The following is a 25290-nucleotide window of genomic DNA, read 5'->3' as shown; positions in this document are numbered from 1 at the left end:
TTTCGTACTTCTACTGGTGCACATGTGGGGCATGGTCGTGAAGAATGATTAATCAAATCAGAATCTGAAAACAATGTAACAAGACAACGTCAAATATGACACATTGTTAACTTCAGCACTTTTTTTCCTCAGAGTTCTTAAAGTATTGGGTTAAACTGGATGCACAAGTGTCAGTGATATGTGCACAGTTACCATATGTCAATTTCTGCTGCTCTTTTGTTCAGTCGTGTCCTCTCACAGCTACATTTTCTTGGAAAGCATATAGGTTTTCTAATTATATTACTTTGTAGGACAGTGATTGTTATGATGTCAAGATGTCATTTTAACTAAACTTAGATCTTGAGTCTATGTATAAATACCCGAAGCCAAGAAAAACACTGATTTTGAACAGAAAATGGAGACTGAATCAATATGAAAGGATTGAGATAGTCTAGTTTTTCTCCATATATAATTTAGCTGTCGTTTTAATGTTAGCACCATTAAGTTTAATTTGTTTATACTGTGAGCTATGATCTCATATTTCTATACTCACCACTTTCTACCTCGAGCAGGGCTTTGGTCAGGATGCTTCCAGCCACGCTGATGGCCTGGCAGATGTAATAGCCAGAGTCTTCAACTTGGACATCATTGATGGTCAGCTCACCAGTCAGTGACACTGTGAATCGTCCTGACTGTGATGGCTCCTGGACAGGGAACAGCAAGATCTGGAGAAGAAAATGACCACAGGAGTCGTTTCATTATTTTATGTGGGCTGAAACAGGGCCAACATTAAAATGGCAAGTTGTGAAACTATCAAGCAACCATTCAACAATTTTATGCGAAGTGTCTTAAAAACACAATTTAAATAGGATCTTTTCCAAGTTGCCTGTTTTGCATGGACACAAAACTGCTTCATCTCATGCATTATGTGCCATTTTTATGATTCATATGTCAGTGTTAACTGGCTTAACATATGAAGAGTTCTCTGAAAATACTCGAGTACAAGGACTGGACTGAAAATGAGTGAAGGACAAGCTGAGAAGTTTGAAAGGTATTTGGAGCCTTGTGCTGGAGCCTCAGGGCGAGAGGCAGGGTTTACCCTGGACAGGTCTAACACAGTCTGTTGCAGGGATAACAGATAGAAACAGACAACCATTTGCACTCACATTCATACCCTCATTTGCACCTATAGGCAATTTAGAGTTTCCAGTTAACCTTTCCCCACTAAATGCATGTCTTTGGACTGTGGGAGGAAGCCAGAGTGCCCGGAGAGAACCCATGCAAACACAGGGAGAATATGCAAACTCCACACAGAAAGACCTTGGCCTGCTGGTGAACTCAAGACTTGCTAGCTGTGAGACAACAGTGCTAACCACCATGCTGCTATTTCTGTTTTAATTTTAATTTTAATTGTAATTCTGCTTTTTTTCTGCTCAGGCAGGTGAAAAAGTCAAGCTCTGCACATTAGCCGATGACTCAAAAATATGATATAGGGCATAAAAAAATCAGAATTCATCTTCTTGTGCAGTAAGGTTGGATGCACATATTTTGAGCTGCCGCCGACAAACAGGGTGGGAAGGGGGAAAAGCTCCCATGCTCCCCATTTCTCATGAAAATGCGACAAAATGTCAAGAAAGGTCCGGAGGTCTCAGAACCAAGTCATACTACCAAATAATGAAGTATCAAATATCAAATACAGGGAGTGCAGAATTATTAGGCAAATGAGTATTTTGTCCACATCATCCTCTTCATGCATGTTGTCTTACTCCAAGCTGTATAGGCTCGAAAGCCTACTACCAATTAAGCACATTAGGTGATGTGCATCTCTGTAATGAGAAGGGGTGTGGTCTAATGACATCAACACCCTATATCAGGTGTGCATAATTATTAGGCAACGTCCTTTCCTTTGGCAAAATGGGTCAAAAGAAGGACTTGACAGGCTCAGAAAAGTCAAAAATAGTGAGATATCTTGCAGAGGGATGCAGCAGTCTCAAATTTGCAAAGCTTCTGAAGCGTGATCATCGAACAATCAAGCGTTTCATTCAAAATGGTCAACAGGGTCGCAAGAAGCGTGTGGAAAAACCAAGGCGCAAAATAACTGCCCATGAACTGAGAAAAGTCAAGCGTGCAGCTGCCAAGATGCCACTTGCCACCAGTTTGGCCATATTTCAGAGCTGCAACATCACTGGAGTGCCCAAAAGCACAAGGTGTGCAATACTCAGAGACATGGCCAAGGTAAGAAAGGCTGAAAGACGACCACCACTGAACAAGACACACAAGCTGAAACGTCAAGACTGGGCCAAGAAATATCTCAAGACTGGTTTTTCTAAGGTTTTATGGACTGATGAAATGAGAGTGAGTCTTGATGGGCCAGATGGATGGGCCCGTGGCTGGATTGGTAAAGGGCAGAGAGCTCCAGTCCGACTCAGACGCCAGCAAGGTGTAGGTGGAGTACTGGTTTGGGCTGGTATCATCAAAGATGAGCTTGTGGGGCCTTTTCGGGTTGAGGATGGAGTCAAGCTCAACTTCCAGTCCTACTGCCAGTTTCTGGAAGACACCTTCTTCAAGCAGTGGTACAGGAAGAAGTCTGCATCCTTCAAGAAAAACATGATTTTCATGCAGGACAATGCTCCATCACACGCGTCCAAGTACTCCACAGCGTGGCTGGCAAGAAAGGGTATAAAAGAAGAAAAACTAATGACATGGCCTCCTTGTTCACCTGATCTGAACCCATTGAGAACCTGTGGTCCATCATCAAATGTGAGATTTACAAGGAGGGAAAACAGTACACCTCTCTGAACAGTGTCTGGGAGGCTGTGGTTGCTGCTGCACGCAATGTTGATGGTGAACAGATCAAAACACTGACAGAATCCATGGATGGCAGGCTTTTGAGTGTCCTTGCAAAGAAAGGTGGCTATATTGGTCGCTGATTTGTTTTTGTTTTGTTTTTGAATGTCAGAAATGTATATTTGTGAATGTTATATTGGTTTCACTGGTAAAAATAAATCATTGAAATGGGTATATATTTGTTTTTTGTTAAGTTGCCTAATAATTATGCACAGTAATAGTCACCTGCACACACAGATATCCCCCTAAAATAGCTAAAACTAAAAACTACTTCCAAAAACATTCAGCTTTGATATTAATGAGTTTTTTGGGTTCATTGAGAACATGGTTGTTGTTCAATAATAAAATTATTCCTCAAAAATACAACTTGCCTAATAATTCTGCACTCCTTGTATGAGATACAATATAATAAGTACTTTTGTTGTCATGTTTGATTAGATTTGGGGGCCAAAAGTACTTCGTTAGGTTTAGAAAAAGATTATTCGTAGAGTTCAAATGCATTCTTTTACAAAAAGGACATCTTCCTGTGATCACATGGTATCTTTCTCAGGTGATCAGTTAAAAAAAGTATATATACGCATTGCAATACAAGGTAACCGGTGCTGTGATAGCATATAGAGTGAGAACAGGTTGATTCACAATGAGCCTTAGACACTTAGCCTGTGTTATTGTGCAATAATAAATGACAAACACGTCCCTTCATTTCTACTTTTCTTTGTCATATATCACTGTGTAAACCCAGTAAAAATCTCAGCATTTCACTGAAAGCGGGGCCAAAATTTCGAACAAGCTACCCACATTCTTCTTCTCTTCCTTCTCCTTGTCTTCCATGCTTTCTCTGCTTTATCTCTCTCCTCCACACTCGTTCTCCCTCTCCCACACATTCTCCATCCTACCCTGCCACCCCCTGTTTCCCTAATCTGTACCTGGAAGCCAAGCTACAGGCACCCACGCAGTCTCATCAGGCCTTTCAGTGCATTCCAACAGGCTGCAATGCTTATCACAGGGTGACTCTCTCCCACAAACACATACACATCTCAATACATCTGAAAACGTGCAGGTCTTTGGTAAATAATACACTGTGTGGATGATGGGAAAGTGTAAGTGTGAGTGTGTGTGTGTGTGTGTGTGTGTGTGAGAGAGAGAGTCACTCTGGCAGTAAACTACAGCACACAGCGAAGGATGATAAAAGCAGAGACCATGACAAGGAAGGGAAATGTTGGCTCTCTTCAAAGCACATGTAGCAAAGTGGCATGCAAACAGAGTCGGTAATTAAAATCCTATAAAGGCTCATTTAAAGCACTTTTTTAATCTCGTCAGGTGTTCTTTTAAATTTAAAAAAATGTAAAAGTTGTGTGAAGTTATATTGGGATTTACTTTAAATTGGGTAAAATAAATATAAGAAAAAGTAATGTATCTATAGCACATTACAATATGAGAGTTTACTGTTTCCCTCTTTACCAGAGCCCTGCTTGTGATGATGCAATTCACCTGTAGGTTTTTCTTTATTTTATGCTGATGTTATTGTGCAGCACATTTTCAGATAGCTTAAAATCAACTTTTTTGAAAGAAAAAGGTTTAAAAAATGCACATAGTACTGTTAGCACCAAATCCCTTGGAGTTAAAAGTAAAGGTCTGTATGTACTTGGTAATTAAAGGCTTTGTGATGTTTGGGGGCCAGTACTGGTACTGAAATGTGGAAAACAGCTAATGTTTTGACTTTACATAAACTGTACATAAACAAGCCTATTAAATCTTTATAATAAAGACTCATTAGAGTATGTTTCATAACTACTGTAAACAAAATCATGGAACGTTTCCCACCTGGCTGCCTTCTTTTTGCCAGAAGACGGCTGGCGGAGGGTTTCCTTTGGTGCCACAGAGGAAGGTTACGGTACGACCTGGAGTTGTGATCTGGTCCCGCGGTCGAACCACAATCTGAGGAGGCACTGCAGCACATAATTCAGAAAAAAAAAAATCTTGAAATCCAGTCATTATGTGCCATTATTTTATCAACATGTGACTGAAGTACAGACATTGAAAAAATGAATTCATAACATTAATTCACAAAAGTTATTCTAATTCAAGACATTTAACAAAAGTTTTGCATGAACTACTTAAGAATTACAACAACTTTTACACACAGCCCCCCATTTTCATAAACATAAATTTAAATGTAAATACACCTGAAGGCTATACCTGGAGCCTAGAACCCACTGACTTCACCAAATGTTGTGTTTCCTGTCTTGAGCCTTGAGTGGCCTTTACTGTAGCCACCTGCTTGTTGCTTGTTTGTGGGTCTTTCTGCATTTGGTTTTGTATTTAATAATGCAAAAGCATGCTCTGTTGGGTTGAGATCAGGCGACTGATTTGGCCGTTGAAGAACATCCCATTTCTTTTGAGAAACTCAATTAGCACTATACACTTCAAAATTCATTACATGCATTTCTATCAACAGTCAAATCATCAATAAACACTAACGCCTGATTCCATGACAGCTTTCAAACAGTCAAGGCACAAGAGAATAAAATATTTTAGAGACAGTGACAGTAAACAAAGACAGTAGAGAAATGACATTAAACCCACAATGTCATTTCTCTCGGGGTCTGAGAATCAAAGCAATACTAAAAGATGCAGTTTGATGTCATCATGAAATGTGGTGGGCTCATGGGAAGCTTTACCACCACTGAAAATCTACCTGACGTGACTCAGGCAGAAATCATGGTTCTAGCTGAGATAATGCATTAAAGTTTTTTGTTACATTAAAACATTTATTTTCAAATGAATTCATTTTAATCCAAAGAAACAGCTGGACACATTAGCCACATTAGCTCACGTAATATTAACTAAACCTTTGATGCATGAGCTAAACATAGCTACTGTAGCTAACATCATCTGGCAAACACGGTTAACTGGTAGGGCAGCCCTGCTCTGTGTGATTAAACAAATCATAACTTCATAACTTTATGCTTGTGTTGAGCATCAACTCAATGTTATAAGAATACCATACGCACTGCCTTAGTGGTTAGGACTTTATTTAATTGACAGGCGATTAAATGCAATGCATAGTAACACAGAATAAAATGCCGTATTTTTCTTGGATTATTCAGTGGCATTAGGTGACAAATTTAGCCAGATTGAAACGTGCCCTTTTTGTGCTGCCTCTTTTAATTCCTTTATATATGCTAACAGTACCGCCATACTTGTCAATGCTCTTATCACATCTCGTTTAGATTAACTCTCTTCTCTATGGTTTACCTCGTAAATCTCTCCATAAACTGCAGTTAGTTCAAAATACAGCTGCTCGTATTATATCCAGAATGAGATCTACTGAACATATAACACCATTGGCTTCTAATTCACCTCCGTGTCAATTTCAAGATCCTGTTTCTTACTTTCAAAGCGCTTCATAACCTCGCTCCTCCATATTTATCTGATGTTCTCCATATGTAGTCACCCCCTCGTACCCTCCGCTCTTCTCCAGCTTCCCTTTTGTCTGCTCCACCTGCTCGCCTGACTACCATAAGACTCAGAGCCTTTAGTTGTTCTGCCCCGAGGCTTTGGATGCACTCCCACCAGATCTCCGGACTACAAACTCTCTCTCTACTTTTGAACTGTGTCTTAAAACCCATCTATTTAGAATTGCATACCCTTCATCATGACTCCACCTTACTCTATTTTACCTTATTTAGCTTTTATACTTTCATACTTGTTTTCATTTTTTGTTTACCTTGTGTTTTTATTTTATTGTACCTCGAGGGTCTTTAAAGGCACATATAAATAAAATGTATTATTTTTATTATTATTATTAAAGAATTATAAAATATTATTACTTCTGGAGTTAAATAAATATTTACTATTTTACTATATAGTTACTATAAGCTGACATGTGGTAGTTCCCCACCACTGTTATATGAATTAATATTACTGCTGCAGATGTTTAGGGCTAAGCCCATTTTAAATACTTTCTGTTGTTTAATCTCCAATAGTGGATGATATTCTATAAAATCATGCCTGTAGTGTGACTGTCCTGTGGTGACCACATGTTTTCTGGACTCAGAAAAACAGGACTAATAAAACTGATTTTTAAAAACTTATTAAATATACATAATAAATCAAATCAGAGCTCTAATAAAAATTTTGACCGTTATATTAAAAATATACATGAAAAATGAAGGTGGCTATTAGCAAAACCACTGCTTAAGCTTTGTAAATTCATTCAACCAGACATGTTAGCCACACATGCTAATCTGAACAATTGAAAAAGAGAACATTTGTCTTGTTTTTATACATTTTTATGTGAAAGCCCATATATTTATCGATTTAATGACATTCTGTCTTCATCTGCAGGGCTGATATATTGGCCAATATTAGTCATTTCCTGATATATCAATATCGGCACTTATAACAGACAATAAATGAAAACTATCCACCCACTCTCATTCTCCATTTCAATATATCTACTACATTTATCAGATACAAAAAGGAAAACAGAATGTGACTTTAATGAGAGAATCTGCAGGTTTTCAGTCGAGTACCTAGCTGTGTCTACCACGAGCGACCATAACAGTCCTTGATTTGTTTGGCTTTTTGTGTTTGATAAATTGATGGTTATTGCCTAATCTAGATGGCTTGACTGTTTATCCCACACTACAGCAAACAGCCCATCAAAAAGGTCAGCCCAGACCCCACAGGAGCCTGAATCCAGGTTTGTGGGTCACCATTCTGATTCTGAGCATCAGACATCTTTGAACACAGATGGAGGGCAAGGGGGATAAGGGACTGCAAATAAATGGTAAGCTGTCTCGCTTTCTCATTGCTGCACCATGCCACTGCGTGTGCACGCGTTCATCCACAAAGACACACGCATCTTTGATTTCTATTGATTCTGTAGCAAAATGACAGTCCTTCCTCCACAGAGGGGGGTGTGAATGCATAATGATGCACCGGGCCTAATTGATTTCTCATCTTCCCACCTGATCTCCTGCTTCACTTTAATTCTGACTCTCTATTAGCTTTGAGAGAAACACAAAGAAGGAGAAAGATGGGGAGGAGGAGAGCCTATGGAACGGAGAAGAAAGTAACAGTAAAAAACACTTAACAGTCACAGTGAAAGACAGAATAAATAACTAATGTCCTTCTACTGTTTCTCCATGAAAGGAAAAAATCCAGAATAAAGAAACTCCTAATCCACTACATATATCCTCCTTAGAATACTGAAGTAAACATAAAATAACGTCTTTTCCTCAAATTTTCTTCCACTGACTGATGTTCTGGGGGAGGAAAAAGCTTTGTTTGGTTACATTGCTGGGACTCACAAACGTTGCTTTTTTAAGTCAGCTCCTGTGTTCAAACACAGCCCAACATATACTTTGAGAAATGTTTCCAGACATTAACTATCTCAGATGAGGAGAAAGCAGCAGAAACAAAAATAAATAGTAGCAGAGTGTGAAGAGCTGAAACATTCCCAATCTCTCCCACTGACCCGCCTGCTCCCCCTAATCACTTGCCTCAGATGTGCATGTGCAAGCTTAATTTCATGCCTTGTATACAACTTATGCACTTTTAAAACTGCTTCCACCACGGGCCCCTCCGCACAGCAGGAGAACATCCGTGTGTCAACTGCGGGATAAATTACAGCTAATGGGGGGTCTTGGCTGAGCTAGTCAGGGTCATGTCCTGGGATCAAACTTCCAGCCCTTTGCTAACCCTAAAGGTTAATGCCCAAACATACACCCCTAGTTTTTGTCAGCAAGTGACATGGGAACATCTGCCTCCACTCTCCAGTTACCTCAAGGACAGGCCTCCTGTCGCAGCTGATGCAAGGCCTGAAATATTAAAGAAACACTGTGTAATGCTCACTTCTTATGTAATTCATATCCATGCTTGTGCACACACACGTAATGAAAACACATAGAAAAATATGCTTGTGCACTTCTCAGCAGGGTATTTAACAAAAACATGTCAACACCTGAACGTTTTCTCCTCACACCTGACACAACGCCGTAACTTTGACCCAAATACACTGACAACTAGGAATATTTGAGCTATTAAAATGCTGTTTTTGGCCCACTACACAGCCGTGTCTAGAGAATAACAGTGTTTGATTTGAGGAGGCAAGCCGGCACATTGCCTGAAGCTGTAATAAATAATTAGCAATAATGGGTGCACCCGGCATGACACTGAGCCTTAGATTTAGGGCAGGGAGATACATTAGCATCCTCAAATGGGATTGAAATGGGAGTATGGATTGTAACAGAGCAGCTGAAATATAGATGAAAAAACAAGAGGGAACAATGCCTGCATGTCACTCTTATAATAATTTAACTTTCAGAGATGCAGGGTTTTTTTTTTTTTGGTGAGTTAATTTTTGCTGTGCCTTAAACTGACTCGACTTCTAAAATACCACGGTATGTTCATTTACTAATTTTATGAAACACAGAGCCAGCACACATTAAGCACCGCATACTGCTAACTGTTGCTGTCGGTGTCTGGGAGGTACATTGGGAAATTTCTAAATACAGAATGCAACACTTAAGATAGGAACTCAAAGGATCTTGCAGACTTCTTTTGTATGCTGCGTATACTGCCAGAACTGTAGAACAGATAACAAAGCTAATATGCCAAGAGGGAAGTAAAAATAGACATCAGGCTGTAGCGTAGCTTTCCACAGCTTTTATGAAAAGAAATGCAACACTCAAGGAGGAAAGTCTAGTCTACATGTAAATTGCTTGGTGTCATTGAATGTTTGTGGATGGTTGTAAATGTTCTCTTACAGATCAGAAATAATGTTTAATTTTGAGGTATTTGACTTGTTTTAACTTTATTCTTTAAGTTGAGTTTAATTAACGTTGACATGGGAACCCTGGAGGTCTAGAAAATTTAGCAAATTTATATAAGTTTGCCAAATCTTCCTAAAACAATAAGATGATGCCATAAGATAAAGGGCATGTAATTGGATGGAGCGAACATTATAAAGGTTTCCTGCAAGTGATCAGCATATGTCCTCCAAACCCACAGAGCTCCTCCAATAGTCAAACGTGCTCGGATTTGTAGCTTTTTATTCAATTCAGTTTTACTTGTACAGCTCCAAATCACAGCAACAGTCACCTCAAGGCACTTTATATTGTAAGGTAGACCCTCAACAATACATACAGAGAAAAACTCAACAATCACATGACCCCCTGTAAGCAAGCACTTTGGTGACAGTGGGAAGGAAAAACTCCCTTTTAACAGGAAGAAACCTCCGGTAGAACCAGGCTCAGGGAGGGGCGGGGCCATCTGCCGTGACCAGAGTAAAAATATTAATGAAAAATTTCCAAAAGGTTTAGTCAATTCCTTGAATTTCATGATATGGGGGAACTATATATACAGATATTACTGGACTGATAATCTATTTGGATCTATTCCTTTAGTGGGAATATACAGAATTAGTCCTTCTGCTATCCCTGATAAAATAACTCTACAATCAGCAAGGATTTTCCACACAACTTGAATCTACTTGTGGTGTTGGTTGCACTGCTAAGATTTCAGATTTCAAGTACTGTGTGACAAACAATAGATTTGGGTGACTCTCCAATTCCACTGTATGGGACAGAAGCAGGTGATGGTAGTCCTTGTTCACTTCCCAGCCTGCAGCACAACAAGGAGTAAGTAAGTAAGTAAAATGTTATTTGTATAGCACCTTTCAAGTCAAAAATCCCAAAGTGCTTCACAGAAAAGCGTACCATCAACAAAGGGTCAAAAAAATTAAAAAAAAACAACAACTTAAAATGCTTTTAAAAAGCAGGAAATGAAGATCATCTACACTGTGGATGAAGTGGTTCTATCTATTCATCAGTGATGGAAACTGTCGAACTTCATTCAGTCAGCACTGAATTAGAAAGATTTGAAAATGGTCAGTGTCTTTCATGCAGCTTTCTAATGTTTAGAAACAACAGCCCCGCCCCCCGGCCAGACAGTATTGAAAGTATCGAAACAGCAAGTTGGTGAAAGGGTGTGGAGATCAGTGTGGTGAATGAGCAGGTAGCAAGTGTGATTTTAATGCAGGAAAAAGCCTTTTTTCAGTGGAGGTAGTAAAAATCATCAGTGGAATATCCTCATAAACAAGATGAAGCAAACCAGCGTCAGCCTGAGCTGTTCCCCACACACTGCGCTCCCACTCACACCGTGTGTTCCACTGCTGTCACTCACGTAGCAAAGCTAAACAAAGTGCTTACAACGAAAACATCTCACCTCCCCTGCTCCACCCCACCCATGCTTGACATATGATTTTGAGCAACACGCTGAAGATATCCGCACTTGTATCAACACAATCATACACACACCCCTCGCTCCCTAGGGGCGTAGATGTGACATGCAGCTGTCAGAGTCCCGTGGTGATGCAGCTCTGCATCTGCTAGAGTAAACACACTCCAGTGCTGTTGCCGCTGCTGCTTCACCTTTTTACGAAACATCACACGCCCACTTAAGTACACAGACTTCATTCCTGAGACTGTTTCCATTCTGAAATGATGATTGAGGAGGTGATTATTTCCAGGGCATAAGTTATTATAGCTGGACTATATCTCATTTGTGCTTATATTCAGTGTGAAGTTTGTGCCTAGAATTGTATCCCATTTGTCCAATATCAATATATAAATTGGAAGGCTGGTAAAGTTTTAAATAGGCCAAGAATAAGCAGGCAGTCCTTACACAGTGAATGGGACAAAAATGGAATTGCATAAAAATAATAGGTATGTAGAGAACCTCATAATTCAAAACATTTTGTGGTTCAATGTTTCTTCCACTGAACACTTTTTTAGGGGTTTTTTCATTCTTCATCCCTTTTTCTCTATTCCCCAACATTAGGCACATTTAGAGATGGGAGTACGCATTAAACCCCATTTGCTTAGTTCAAGCCAAACGCTGGCATTTTTACTTTTGGTAAGTAATCATCAGTGCATTTGTGGCAGAGTTCAAAGGTGAAACCACAGCTCACGAAAAAGAACACAATAACCCAATTCATGTACGCCAAAAACGTCTTGATGATCCCCACGACTACTGGAAAAATACTCTTTGGACTGATGAGAATTGAATTTCGTTACATCAGATGTAAAAACAGCACAGCATTTCATAAAAAGGCTGTCACACAAACACAAATACGGCGGCGAAGTGTGATGGTCTGGGGCTGCTTTGCCTTATAACTCTTTTTTTTGTTGTTGTGTGGATTAATCAGCAATAACCATTTATTTTTCAAAAGGTGAGTGTTTGTGCTCTAAATCGGAGACTGCACGTTTTACAGTGGGGTTTTTTTTCTAGTAACTGAAGCTCCATCTATGAGTGTAACGAAAGGTCAAAACCCTTCTACCCTTCAATTTTTTTGTTTTTTGTTTTTAGCTTTAATACTTGGCTGTCCTAATTGGCAGAAAAAGCACCTGTGCTAGAGGGTAGAGGTTTGGGTCTCTAATGTAGCAAACAGCTTATACCTGTAGGACTGTATTAACTCTCATAAACAAACACACAAACAGACACACAAAACCATACACAGATGGGATGAAATGGAATACTTACAGGATGGGCCGACTGTGATGGAGTGATGCAGAAATGGGTGGAAGAAAGAAAAGAGAGAAAGAAAGTTGAATAACATGATGAGATGACGATGGATGGTGAAACTAGTTCAAACATTTGAAATTTTGGAACACCATACCTACTTAACCGTGTAACTAGCTGTGGTTTAATAGAATATATATTTTCCTTTGTATGTGTTTGTGTTGCATTCCTATGATCCCCACTGCAGCTACAGTGCTGCAAAATTTGCCTTCTCTTTGCTCTTTTGCACATTTGCAACACTTATGACAGTGATTCAGATCAAACAAAGATAATGTGAGTAAATACAAAATTAGGATTTTAAATGATGATTTCATCTATTGACGGAAAAAAAGTTATCCAAACATATTTGATTCTATCCTCCTGAGAACCGAGGAAAAAACAATCTTCCCATTGAACTTTTTTTGGTATTTCCTTCCTTCTTTGGAGCCAAAGGAAGCCACCCAAACACATGAAATATCATTGGAAAGCCCAGGATGTCCTCTATTCAGTACATCAGGACTTAGTAGGGTATCTCAAAAACCAACATGTCATGCCATGATATAAAGACACTCAAGAACAGATGAGAAACCAGTTAGTAAGACTGGTTTCTCATCTGAGAACTCCATGATTCACCGGAGTCTTAAAGACTCCAGTGAATCATGGTGAAAGCCATTATCCACAAACGGAGGAAATCTGGAACAACTTTCCCAAAAGTGACTGGCCTACCAAAATGGCTCCAAGGAACCCAGAAAAACATCTAATGAACCGCAGGCCTTCCTTGCCTCAGTTAAGGTGCCACTCATGGGAGAGTCCTGTGGTGAAAACCGCTGCTGATGTCACGGCGAGGTACGCCGATGTGTTTGTTTGACAGATCCAAGAGCAAACACTGCACTCAACTTGAACCATTTTGTGCTGATGGCAGAAGCACAAGAACATGAAAACTAAGGCAAAAAAGGTACAATAACTAAACTAAGAAACTAGCGATAAAAACTATGAATCTATCTGTGATAACTATGGTGTGGTGTGGCATAACAGACAACCTGACAGTGAGTGAACAGAAACTTGCAGACTAAATACACACAAGGGATGATCAGGGGGAGTGGAAACACATGAGGAAACACATGACACAAATGAACCTAATGACGTCACAGGGGAAGTGAACCTAAATACAATGACAAAGACACACCAGACTCTCTCAAAATAAATCAGGAAACACAGAAAATACAATGATCAAAGACTAAAAACTAAAATACACAAAACACTGGGTCGCAGACGCAGTAGACAGCTGACTAAAACGAACACAAAGGCCAATTTCAAGTTTGCCAAAAGATATTCTGATCGTGCCAACAGTCAAACACAGTGGCAGCAGTGTTATGGTCTGGGGCTGCTTTGCTGCTTCAGAAGCTAGCCAGCCATAAATTCTGCTCTTTACCAGAAAACCCTGAAGGAAAATGTCTGGCCATCTGTTCATGCCCCAAAGATCCCTGATAGACACCACCAGCCTCTAAATGGCTCAGAAAGACACAAAATACACCTTCATTTTTTGGCCTTAAAAGCTTTGGCATGACCTTAAACTGGCTGTTCATACTCGATGTGGAGGAATTTAAAAAATTCTGCAAAGAATAGTGGACTAGAACGCCTCGTCAGTGCAAGACTCATTGACAGCCAAGGGTGGCACAATCCTTGAGAGATGTTTAGCGGGCACTTCATTTTTCACACAGGGCCAGGTAGGTTTGGATAGCTGTTCTTCTTTAATACATGAAATCACCATTTCAAAAGTGCATTATGCACAGGTAGGTGCATGTTGTGTATTTCTGCATGTTATTTTTTTTAAATGTATCAGTCTGTCTGTTCACTGCTGAATTTTTATACATATACGAGCATAAGGTGTGTGCGAGTGTTCAGGAGTACCAGAGGGCCCACTCACTGCACCGAGTGTTACAGAATAAAACTCTAAAAATTCCCTTTTATCATCACAAATGACAGCTTTCTCATTTGAGCATCTCTCTTCAAGGGACTGACTTTATTCCCATGCAATTTCAGTTCTTTTTGATCTCGGATCTCTCTCCAGAGGAATGACGAGCTGAGGCTTGAAAGGAACTTAAAATCCATTTTTCACTTCATTTCTCTGTAATCTTCAGTTAACAGTGGATTACCAATGGCATGATATGGGGGAGTTATAACCAACTCATGTCTAGCAGCCTCTTTTTCTGATGTTTTAATAGGCGATGTCTCCACGTAGAAACAATGTTCTTAAAATCCTGGCCGTCTGACATAAACAACCAGAATGAAAAGAACAAGAATGAAATGAGACAGCATTCCTGTAGGTGACAAGTGGGCAGATTGTGGTGCATCATAGCAAAGCTGCCCATCTGTGCAAACAGTTTACTCGTGCGATCATGGCTGTTCAAACCGTATTTCTAGAAAGATTCTTCAATAAGTCTGTGCAATTGTTGATTGTTTCTAATTTTCAAAAAACATCTTACATAAATATGTGAAATGTTTAAATAAAGCCTTTTACACTTTGAATCACTACGAATGCAGTAAAACTAAAACATCTTATATATAAGTGTGCCTGTGTACATCTGTACCGTGTACTTGCAGGGCAGCCGACGCCTCCGCTTTGCCGACGCTGTTCTCTGACACGCAGGTGTAGGTGCCCTCATCTTCAGCTCGCACCTGGGTCAGACGCAGACTATTCTCACTGCGGATTTCAAATCTGGGAAAAAAAAGTCAACGCAAGTGTTACATTCATGTTCTGAAATCTTCAAAAGATGGTTTGAATGAATATGACGTTGTCTGGTTCAGTAAATGTGTGAGCGTTGTCACTACTAGAACAATACATTTTGGTAGTTTTCATGTTTTTAAAAAAAAATATGGCTGTTTAAATGTTCCAATCAGATTTTTAAACATACAGCTTTGTGTTTACTGCACAGCTCTGTGGACACAGGCCTGAGTCATGCTGTTGACAAGGGAACATTTTACCTTATTTCCCCTGACAGGTCATTAAAGTTTCATCCAATCATGCAGACAGGTGTGAGAGAGTAGGGCTCTCACAGTAACACAGTGATGGTGTCATGGTGCAAACACCACATGATACTCCTTTCTGAGCATGTCTCGTAGTACTAAACTCTACTGATTAACAAATAAGTAGCTTACGACAGGGATGGCTGTCCATCCGTTACTAACACAAGCTGCTGTGCCACAGGACTCACACATTTAGATTCTAGTAATAACTTTCTATTTGTATTGTAAGCAGCACAGCACTTAAAAAGCAATCATTACGAGCTCAGCAGGAGCTTTGATTTGTTTCCGTTTCTCGGTCGTTACATACAAAAAAGCGAATGATAGTGTTTTCTCTTTTCTTTAATATGTTTTTTTATACCGGTACATGTAATTTTTGGGGCAAATTCAAGTCAGCTGGACTTCCTCCACTCACAGAAAATCATCTGAATTACTTTCCTTCACACCTAACTATAAGAAAATCGGATGGACAAACAGTTGCTCTCTAATTGGAAGCTGTTATATTATTAGTGAAATGATAGTAACAAGTGCTATTTGGAGCAACAAATGATGTATCTAACTAACAGTGAGGCAGTGGGGATTGAGTTTCAGTGCAGTGATTTGTGAGTGTGCAGCAACGGCACTGCGCTGCTGTTGTCGGACCTGCCCCGAGGCAGCTCGCCCTCCTCTCTGCGCCAGCGGACAGTCGGAGTCGGGTCTCCGTGTACCTCGCAGGAGAAGTCCACTGTATCGTCTGCCAACACCACCTGGTTCACCGGCTGTTTGGTGAACACTGGCCTCTCTGAAATTAGACAGATATGAGTGCAGAAAGAGGACAAGAATTCATACCTATTAATTACAGCTTGACTTTTCACATTTGTTAGCACTTTATAGGACTGCCCATGTAATGGATGAGTGGACACATATGGAATAGGCTGGCCGTATAAAGAGAATAATTTGATGTCCATTTGCTGCACCATAGCAGTTTACTCAGAATGATGTGGGGGGAAAAAACACTGAGGGATTGGAATTGTTAAACCTCGCACTAAAAATAATTTCAAAATGGGACACTCTCACCATGACTCTTAATACTTGATTTGAACACAATTAAACTTTTATTAAGACAAAACGAGGAACAAAATGACCCCACACCAAATCACACACAAGCTGGTAATAAATATTTACCAGCTGTTGTTAGCAGTATCTCAAAATTGACAGAGCCTGTCTAGCATTGGAAGTAGATTGCTGCAGTAGGTTAAATTCAATACCCAGCAAATAAAAGCTTTTAAATACCAAAGTCCAATCATCACAGTGAAACATGTTGGAGAATCAAGTAAGACTAAGTAGACTCAGAGCTGCAGGTACTTCCATGATCATAGTCAGTGTGATAGCATTCCCCACAGCTGGAGGTATAAAAAGTCGCGGTGGTGAGAAATGTCTTGACAACTTTGTTCAGTCTGTGATTCGAGAGCAGAAAATGGATGGGCAGAAAAAACAGTGCAGATGTGCACTGGCTATTATCTTTCAATTTTGCAGATGGCAGTAATATTAAACATTAGGGAAAGCGCCAAGCCATGCATTTTAAGGAACCATAAATTTATAGATTATGCATTACATGCCAGGGTTTGAGTTTACTGCTGCACTACAATGTGCAGAAGGAGCTAAATTTTGTGGCAGTGTGGGTGGTGGTGAACAGGAGATCCAAGGGACTGAAAAGAAAATATCAATTCTCCATCCGTTTCCTGGGATCGATACACACTTTGATGCCTGTGGTACTGCTCCACTGAGAGCACAGCAGAGAATCAGAGACAGGAGGAGAAAAGTCAAGAGAGCAAAGCAAAGAGCAGCTGGGTGGGAAAGATGAATCTAATCCTCCAATATCAGCCAAGGAAAGAATGTCCAACCCCAGAAAAATACAGACAGGCACAAAATACAAGATACTTTCACTGTTTTTTGGAATCTTATAGTGAACATTTTAACACAGTTGAAGCAACTTAACTCAAAGAATTATTTCTAAAAGGATCAGAGGAATTATATTGATAATTTGTCTTAATATATGAGCCAATTGGCTAACAGCTGGAAGCAAATTAGCTCCAATTTATTCTGTTAACAATCTATCTTTTGCCATTACGTTTGTGTGAGCACTACAACAATCAAGCACGCTCCCAAAGGGTTATTTGATACTAATAAGGTTGACTGTATGACTTCATGTTTAGTTTCCCAGACGATATTTGCTAGCTGAGTGTCCTTTGATTAATTACAGTACAATCCCAGTAAAAACAACTCACCAAATACCACTAGTTCAGCAGGATCACTGTCTTTTTCTCCAACCATGTTGGTTCCAACGCACACATACATGCCAGCATCACTTTTCCTGGTGTTTGAAATCATCAACTTTCCTCCACGGATCTGAAATCGAGGGGTTAAAGACAGAATGAAGAGCAGAAAGATGAAACAGAAAGGAACAGATGAGTGGATAAGTGGACAAGGACGAAAGGAAACACGACGGTGGAGGAGGGGACAGAGAGAAGACATGGAAAGATGTTGGAAACAGGATATTGAGGCATGTTAGTGAGGAGAGAGAGAAGCCACTTTGTCATTTTCAGTGTGTGTTATGACAGATGGCTCTCTGGCTAGTTCTTAAAATTACTTGACAAGGGCTCTCGCTCCAAGCCAGTCGTCACACAAGCATCACTCACTGCTCTGTTTGTGGTAACTAACTTCAATAAGCCGCAATTCATCATTTGGTCATAGTGGGTAATGTGTGTGGAAGTCTGGTATTCTAAATGTGTCTTTTAACATCTATCAGCTCAGTGTCTTCTGTTAATAGTAATACAAATTAATGAGTGAAAATTACCTGAAATTTTATTTTAAAAAAGTATAAAAAGCTGACAAGTTAGTAACAACTTCCACCAGAAGTAAAATGCAATTGAACCTTAAACCAGACTTGTTTAGGTTATTTTTAACTTACAGTAATTCTTTCATCTCGATCATTGACCCGGATGTTGTTTCTCTTCCAAGAAATGGTGGGCTCCGGATGGCCCCTGGGAGGGATACACTCCATGACAGCCGGCTCCCCTGCTGCCACCACCACATCACTGGGCGTCTGACGGAAATCATCTCTCAGAACTGGGAAAAAAAGGTGAAGATGCGAAGGCAGATGGTAAATGGACTGTCATACAGTGCTTTTCTACTCTACTTGAGCACACAATGCGCTTTATGCAAAACATTTAATTCACCTATTCGCACAACACTGGTCACCAGTGCTTTCTGTATAACACTCACACTCCAGTGAATGCATTGGAGAACAACTTGGGCTTCAGTCTCTAACCAATAGATACTTGGCTTGCAGAAGCCAAATATCCTGCTCTCTGTAGCTGGCTCAGAATGAGTGTAAACTTTTTGCTGTTTAAATGGGTTTATAATTGTCATATGTGGTAACAACGATATTTAGCCTTTAAAATCAACAAAAAAGGTGAAAAGAAAATCTTAGAGTCGTCTTTCACCGAGTTGAATAATAGGAAACATAGTAAGGCACTGCTGTTGATAATATTGATACTGTGTCCCTGAGGTCTCCATTGACTGGATGTCATTCATGCTTCATCATAGTACATCAATAAAAAAGGCTCTTGTAGGTGGTGCACACGAGTAGGTAAATAGCTCATTCTGAGATAAACACACACATTCCCTTGGCAAATATATATGCATAAATACACACAAGAAAAACATGAGCATTCAAACAAACACATCAAATAAATCAACTACATCGACTGCAGGAAGTCACTTTGAATTCAGAAATAACTCCCTTTCTTATGCCTTGCTGGAGTCTATTCATAAAACATGAGAGATTTTTCTTCGGGTCACAGTGCCTCCTTTCAAATTCATCCCTCTGTAGTCAACATCTTGTGGCTTTTACCTGAAGGCATCGGGCTATTTTTTTCTCAGTTCAGTCTCTAGAGCTTTGTGACCTCTCAGATTACAGATGTGGAAGATGGTTTTGTTGTCTGGGATGATGTACTGACAACAATGGTCCACGAGGAACAGGCCAACACCAATGCCGGCCTGCAGGCTGTAAGTCTGGCCTAAGCCACTCTAGGGATTTGCAAGCAACGAAAAGACTTCTGTGTCATTCTTATCTGCTCCAGACACCCTCCAAAAAGCCTCTCTAACTGATCTGAAAAGTAAATCAAGCCATATTTTCTTAAGTATTTATTAAGAAACTTCCAAAGTCATTCGGCAACTCTCTCAAAGTACAATTTTGAGTGGTTTTACAGTTCTGCCCTAAAATATTCCACAACGTTTTCTTTGAAGGCATGAGGAGACAAGAGATTTGAACATCAAGGAGCTGATAGATGATTAATTAATGTAAGAGGATGGTATGTCTGATTTTTATACATTATGGGGGTCTCGCTGATATCAGTGAGTCATATCAATATAATAACATTCCAATCATGTCTCTCAAGTCTCTCCTGAGTGTTCAAAGATCTGCATGGCTCTTATGGCTGTCAAACAGAGAGAAAGCTGTTACTTCATCTTAAAAGTGCAAGTCATGTCAAAAACTGGCATCCTAATTTACACTGGCAGTTCTTCACAGACTACTCAAAAAAGCTGTCGAGTATATCACCTCCCCATGAAAGCACAAATCTTCTTTAAAATGCCCTGCGCACAAAACTGACAGATATGTTTGTGACGTTCGGGGAAAATTTCAAAGGGTTGTCTTGCTGTTGCATAACATGTACAACAAATTAAATGCAATTCTATATTAATTTCTCACCTTGTGATTTCAAACAGACGAAACACATTTTACGTTTTTTCCCCAAATTTGAGGTATGAATAAGTTGGAGATTTTAGACCAGAGAAAGAAGTTGCATTATTGTGTGAGTGCTCTTTTTACTGCAGCGGTCCCCAACCCCCGGGCCACAGACCGGTACTGGTCTGTGAGTCGTTTGGTACCAGGCGCAGGTGTGAAACTTATGGTTTTCAGGATTTTTATTGGTTTTTATCATTATTGTTTATTTTTATTGTTTCTCTGGGTCTTTTCCCGTGTGTTATGAATGAATCTCCTTTCTTTTGCTACTGGTACTGGTTTTATTTTGTTGTATTTATCCACGAGCCCTTAAAGGCCAGACCGTGAAAATATTGTCGGACATAAACCAGTCCGTGTTGGAAAAGAGGTTGGGGACCACTGTTTTACTGCATTAGTACCAGTACATTTCTACTGGTCTCCCAAGTGTACATCACATGGCTTGTGCCACTACATGCAAAAGACAGCTACTGAATATAGAAAAGAATGTGTTTCCTGCTGCTTCCTATTTAACAAGGCCGTTTTCTATTAATTACCAGTTGCGCCATTATGCCAGACACAGACTGGCTGTAGTTTGTAATACCCACCTGCTGTGGTGGAAACTACAAAAATCGGTGTTGAACGTGTGTTACTCTTATGCTCAAAGATATCAGACCATCAATCAGATCAGATCATCAGGAACACATAGTTGTGGTGGCTGGTGTAATCCCTAGTGTTTAATTTTAAACTCAGCACCAGTGCAGAATTTATGAAAAAGCACTCCAATAAATACGAGATAATCTCTACATTTATGAAACAGGTGGTGGGCTTAATGGTCAAATGACATCTTTACTGACACTAAATTAAAAACTAAATGTTTAGATTTAATCAAAGTAAACTATCCTAAATTGTCAGCACAGTACTGTAAGCTAATAGCTTACTGTAAGGTATCAGATTTCAGGACTGAGCGAAGATGCTTAAATATATTTATAAGACATGAGTGTCTATGCACACAAGAATATGTGATGGACCTTTGGAGTGGAACAGCAGCAATGTCGCTGTAATGTCACAGGCCAACAGGGGAGGGTCACTGGCTCATCTGATTAATGACACATCTCCCCTCATGTCAACGCCCACAGGCCAAGAAAGCCCCCAGGATATTATGGTTATCATCACCATCCATATATCTATCGGCCCATCCATCTATCCATTCATATGAGAGCATTTCTTTATCTGAATCACCTGGCTTTGTGTGGTATCTCAGTGTCAGCCTGTACACCACAAAGGCTCATTCTTCTTCCTGTCAAGATAGCGTTGTGTCCTCTTTGAATGTGAGAGTGGGGATAACTCAGTCAGCTCTGTTTGTAATCAAGGTCATGGGAAACGGGTATATTGGTGTTTCAGCAGAGAATAGGATATTTTTCATTTTCTCATTAGCTAACACAGCTGGTACTTATGTTTGCCTTGAAAAAATACCCGTCTACTCAGTTCATTTGAACTACTACGTTACCGTTGTCTTTATCTGTGCCTCTTTCGGGGCTAAAACGACAGCTTATGACTGCATTCTGCCCCATATCCTGATGGCCAATTACTTTGCCACAGAGTATTTGGGGCTTGCTGAATCCCACTGGTCACTCCAATCCTTGTTTGATATGCCAAACTACACCCCTGACCTTATCTATGCCTGCTGCCAACATTTCTCTTACCACTATTCATAGCAGATTACAAAAACCTGACTAAATTGCTCAGGATCCCATCTTGTCACGCAAAGGGAGAAATGAAATAGGACAGCTGATTGGACCGAAGGTCTGAATTACCATGCTGTGGGGTTAAAGGACTGCAGCAATGACCTGTCACACACCACAGTGAAATCATGGCTCCAGGGGCCCCTGATCCTTCCCATTCTACCCCTCCACAAGCACCAAACCTGAGCAAAAAAAGGGTCTCTAGATGTTAATTAGGCACCGGCACTTACCTAGAGGCCCTTGGGGGCCCAAATTAAGAGGGTGCACTTTGACCCTTTCTTTAAACCCCTTCAACAAAGCCAGAGTAATCCCCACCACTGGGCTTGAATGCTGCACTTTAATCAAAGCACAGACATAGAAAATAAGGAGATACGAGACACAAGATTAAAGTGAAAATCCTGCAAATGGACAGTGAAAAGCTTCTCCCATTCAAATACATACAACTATGACAATACACATTTGTCCAAATTCAAACAGTTGTGGACAATGTTGTGGCAAAATGGGATTCATAAGATCAATCCATGAGGTTTCTTTATTTGTCAGCTATTTCATTCATTGTGGTATTTAAACCAAGCATTACTGATCATTTCATATTTGATAACAATTTTACATTTCAATTTTATTTTAGATATATATTTGTTCAGCTTATTATCCCAGCAGGGTACCTGACGACCGCCAAGGCGTAAGTTCTGAATGAAAGAAAGATCTTGAAGGAAATGAAATATGTTGTTCTTCCCATTCAGCTGACTCCTCAGGACTTGCCTTATTCTCTGCAGGTATTTGGTGTTTGCAGCTTTCCTAGTGGCCTCTTCACGGTTCCTATGAGACTCTCAGTTTTAAGGTTTTATATGTCAAAAAATTATTACAAAAACACATTCCTTCCTTCTTGAACCTTGCCAAATTTCAAATTATTAAATGGTAAATGGCCTGTATTTGTATAGCGCTTTACTAGTCCTTAAAGTACAAATATTAGATGAACAACAACACGACTTGTTACATTGTTACATAATATTTAACTGCATGATTTATTTATCAAAAATGAAGCCAAAACACCAAAAACACTGTGTGATCCCATATTTAATAGCTTGTAAAACCACCTTCACTCCAAGTAATTATGTTCTATATTTAGTCTCTTCCATCTAGAGCTGGGCGATAGAACGATAACGATATGTATCGCGATATAACTTTTACTCGATAGAGAAATTAAGCTATCGTGATAGACCTCGTCGCTCTTGTCCTCTTAAAAAAACAAACAAAAAAAAAAGGTCAGCCAATCCAAATTAAGTAGCGCAGAGCCGAACCAATCACAGCCGCAGCGTCACGTCGCGTGACTTGTTACGTATAGCACAAGTGCCAAGCCGCACGTGTGTTTGTTTGGGAAGCAGCCAGCGGGTAATGGAGCCAGCGCGTAATGGAGGAAATGAGTGTGCCGACTAGAAAAATCAACCGAGCGTGACCGAAGAGAAAACAGATGATGGTTCCAACGCCGGAGAGATTGTCAAACGGAAGAGCCATAGAAGTTCCGTAGTGTGAAGGTATTTCGGCTATTTCAAGTCTGACAAAAAACAGAGTAGCGTGCACTGTAAATTGTGCCGAAAGCAAGTCTGGAAATACAATAAACTGGTGCATGCGTCACACTGTGCGCCACGTTATTGTTTCGGTGAAATGAATTTCTACAATACTGTTACTGTTAATTGTACTCTCTGCAGTGTTTAAATGCTTACATATACACAGTTACTGTCCGTCCACACATACGACTCGGTTCTGCTTCTATGCCCCAGCTTTGTTTACTTTTTCCCACCGAGGCTTCTAGACTTCTGATTGGCCAACATTTCTGCACGGTTAGGAATCTAGCTCCACCTGCTGCTTTGGCATGTTCATAGCAGCGTTTTCCTTCATTTCTGCCTTTATGTGTGGACGGGATTATTTTTTAAAACGAAAACGGAAAATCTCCGTTTTCAAAAATACCCGTGTACGTGTGGACGTAGCCTCAGTCTCTGACTGGAAGCGCTAATTCGTCATTCGGCTTTTGTCAGACTAAAGTAACTGTTACAACTGTTTGAAAAGCTCAGCTATACAACAAGGAGAGATTGAGAATTTCCTTTTAGTTCTCAGTTTATTTGATATTGACAAAAGTTAGTCAGTTTTTTCTGTTCTTCTGTAAAACAAACTAAGATTTATTTTTAGAATTAATATTTTGTTTCTAAGTGGAATTGACAATTTAGTAGTCTGTTTCGTTTGTTCTATTTTGAAACTTAAACGCTTTAGCGGCTGCCTTTTGTGTAGTTTGCAATATTTGCCTTTATTTATCTGAAAAAGTCTCATGTTCCTTAAGTACATCTACCCTGTTGAACTTATTATGGGAAATAAATATTTAAATAAAAACAAACTGCTGATTATTTCACATTTTACTTGTGAGCAACGGCACATTTAAATCTTACAAATATAGTTATTTGGCTTATATCGTGATAGATATCGTTATCGCCTGAAATGAAAAAAACATATCGTGATATGAAAAAATCTCATATCGCCCAGCTCTACTTCCATCTTTGTGAAAGGATTTCTTTATAAAGTTACTTTAGTTCCTTGAGATTTGCAGAAATTCCTTTATGCACATCCCTCTTAAGGTTCCGCCACAACATTTCAATGTGGTTGATGTTTGGACTTTGATTAGGCACCTTAATTCTTGTTTTGTTGATTCTGATACGCTGTGTTTGTTTTTTTGTCAAACATGGCACTGTGCATTATGGTCAAGAAACAAGAGGTAGTCACACTTGCTGATGATTTAATAATCTGATAAGAAGCATCTGGCAGCTTCTTTCTCTCTTAATTCCTACACACTTCACACACTGTTTCTGCATTTTGGCTTAATTTTTGCAACATAAATATTGAAATGGTACAATATGTCATGGTTTGTTGCTCTTTTTATCTCATTTTAAGACTTGTCAAAGAGCAGAGTGGTCAGCAGATATTTTGTGTTCATTTCTTAATAGAATGAGCTTTAAACATCTTAATTCATATACTTTTAAGCAATGCTCAATGGTCTCTATGGATTCATTCAGAACCCTAAAACCTAAACTTTTCACCATACTGATCTCAAACAAAGTTCCCAAATAGACCAGTTTGGGTATTTTTAACAAGAATTTTATCAACAAAAAGCCCAGACGAGAAAATAATCACCCACTTAAACAATAGTTAAAGAGATTTCTTTTTGCATCCACACTTTTAATCTCTTGAAAACAGATTTACACATCATCACCCTCTCTTACGTGCTACCATATCTGTTTGATTACTGTCAGTCTTTCCACAACAGCTTGTAGTGTACAAAATGATTGATTTGAAAATTATAGAGTACTCATCCTG

General features: G+C 39.6%; 1 protein-coding gene across 7 annotated transcripts in view; it reads right to left on the bottom strand.

Annotated features, from left to right (window-relative positions):
* The window catches only part of robo3 (roundabout, axon guidance receptor, homolog 3), a 176774-nt gene that overhangs the window by 29944 nt on the left and 121540 nt on the right, over positions 1 to 25290 (bottom strand). For 5 of the 7 annotated variants that reach the window (XM_080866045.1, XM_080866046.1, XM_080866049.1 and 2 more), the window contains exons 3-9: positions 18371 to 18528; positions 17688 to 17808; positions 16063 to 16201; positions 14988 to 15115; positions 12379 to 12390; positions 4651 to 4775; positions 533 to 704 (exon numbers count right to left, since the gene is read on the bottom strand). In XM_080866045.1, the coding sequence (XP_080722171.1) occupies positions 533 to 704; positions 4651 to 4775; positions 12379 to 12390; positions 14988 to 15115; positions 16063 to 16201; positions 17688 to 17808; positions 18371 to 18528 (855 nt within the window). The remainder of the gene's footprint in view (positions 1 to 532; positions 705 to 4650; positions 4776 to 12378; positions 12391 to 14987; positions 15116 to 16062; positions 16202 to 17687; positions 17809 to 18370; positions 18529 to 25290) is intronic. The other 2 variants (XM_080866048.1, XM_080866051.1) reach the window with 1 other exon arrangement.

This window comes from Rhamphochromis sp. 'chilingali', assembly GCF_963969265.1.
Source record: "Rhamphochromis sp. 'chilingali' genome assembly, chromosome: 19".
Taxonomy (NCBI): domain Eukaryota; kingdom Metazoa; phylum Chordata; class Actinopteri; order Cichliformes; family Cichlidae; genus Rhamphochromis; species Rhamphochromis sp. 'chilingali'.
Note: the sequence above shows the minus strand (reverse complement) of the source record. Positions and strands in the feature narration are given on the sequence as shown.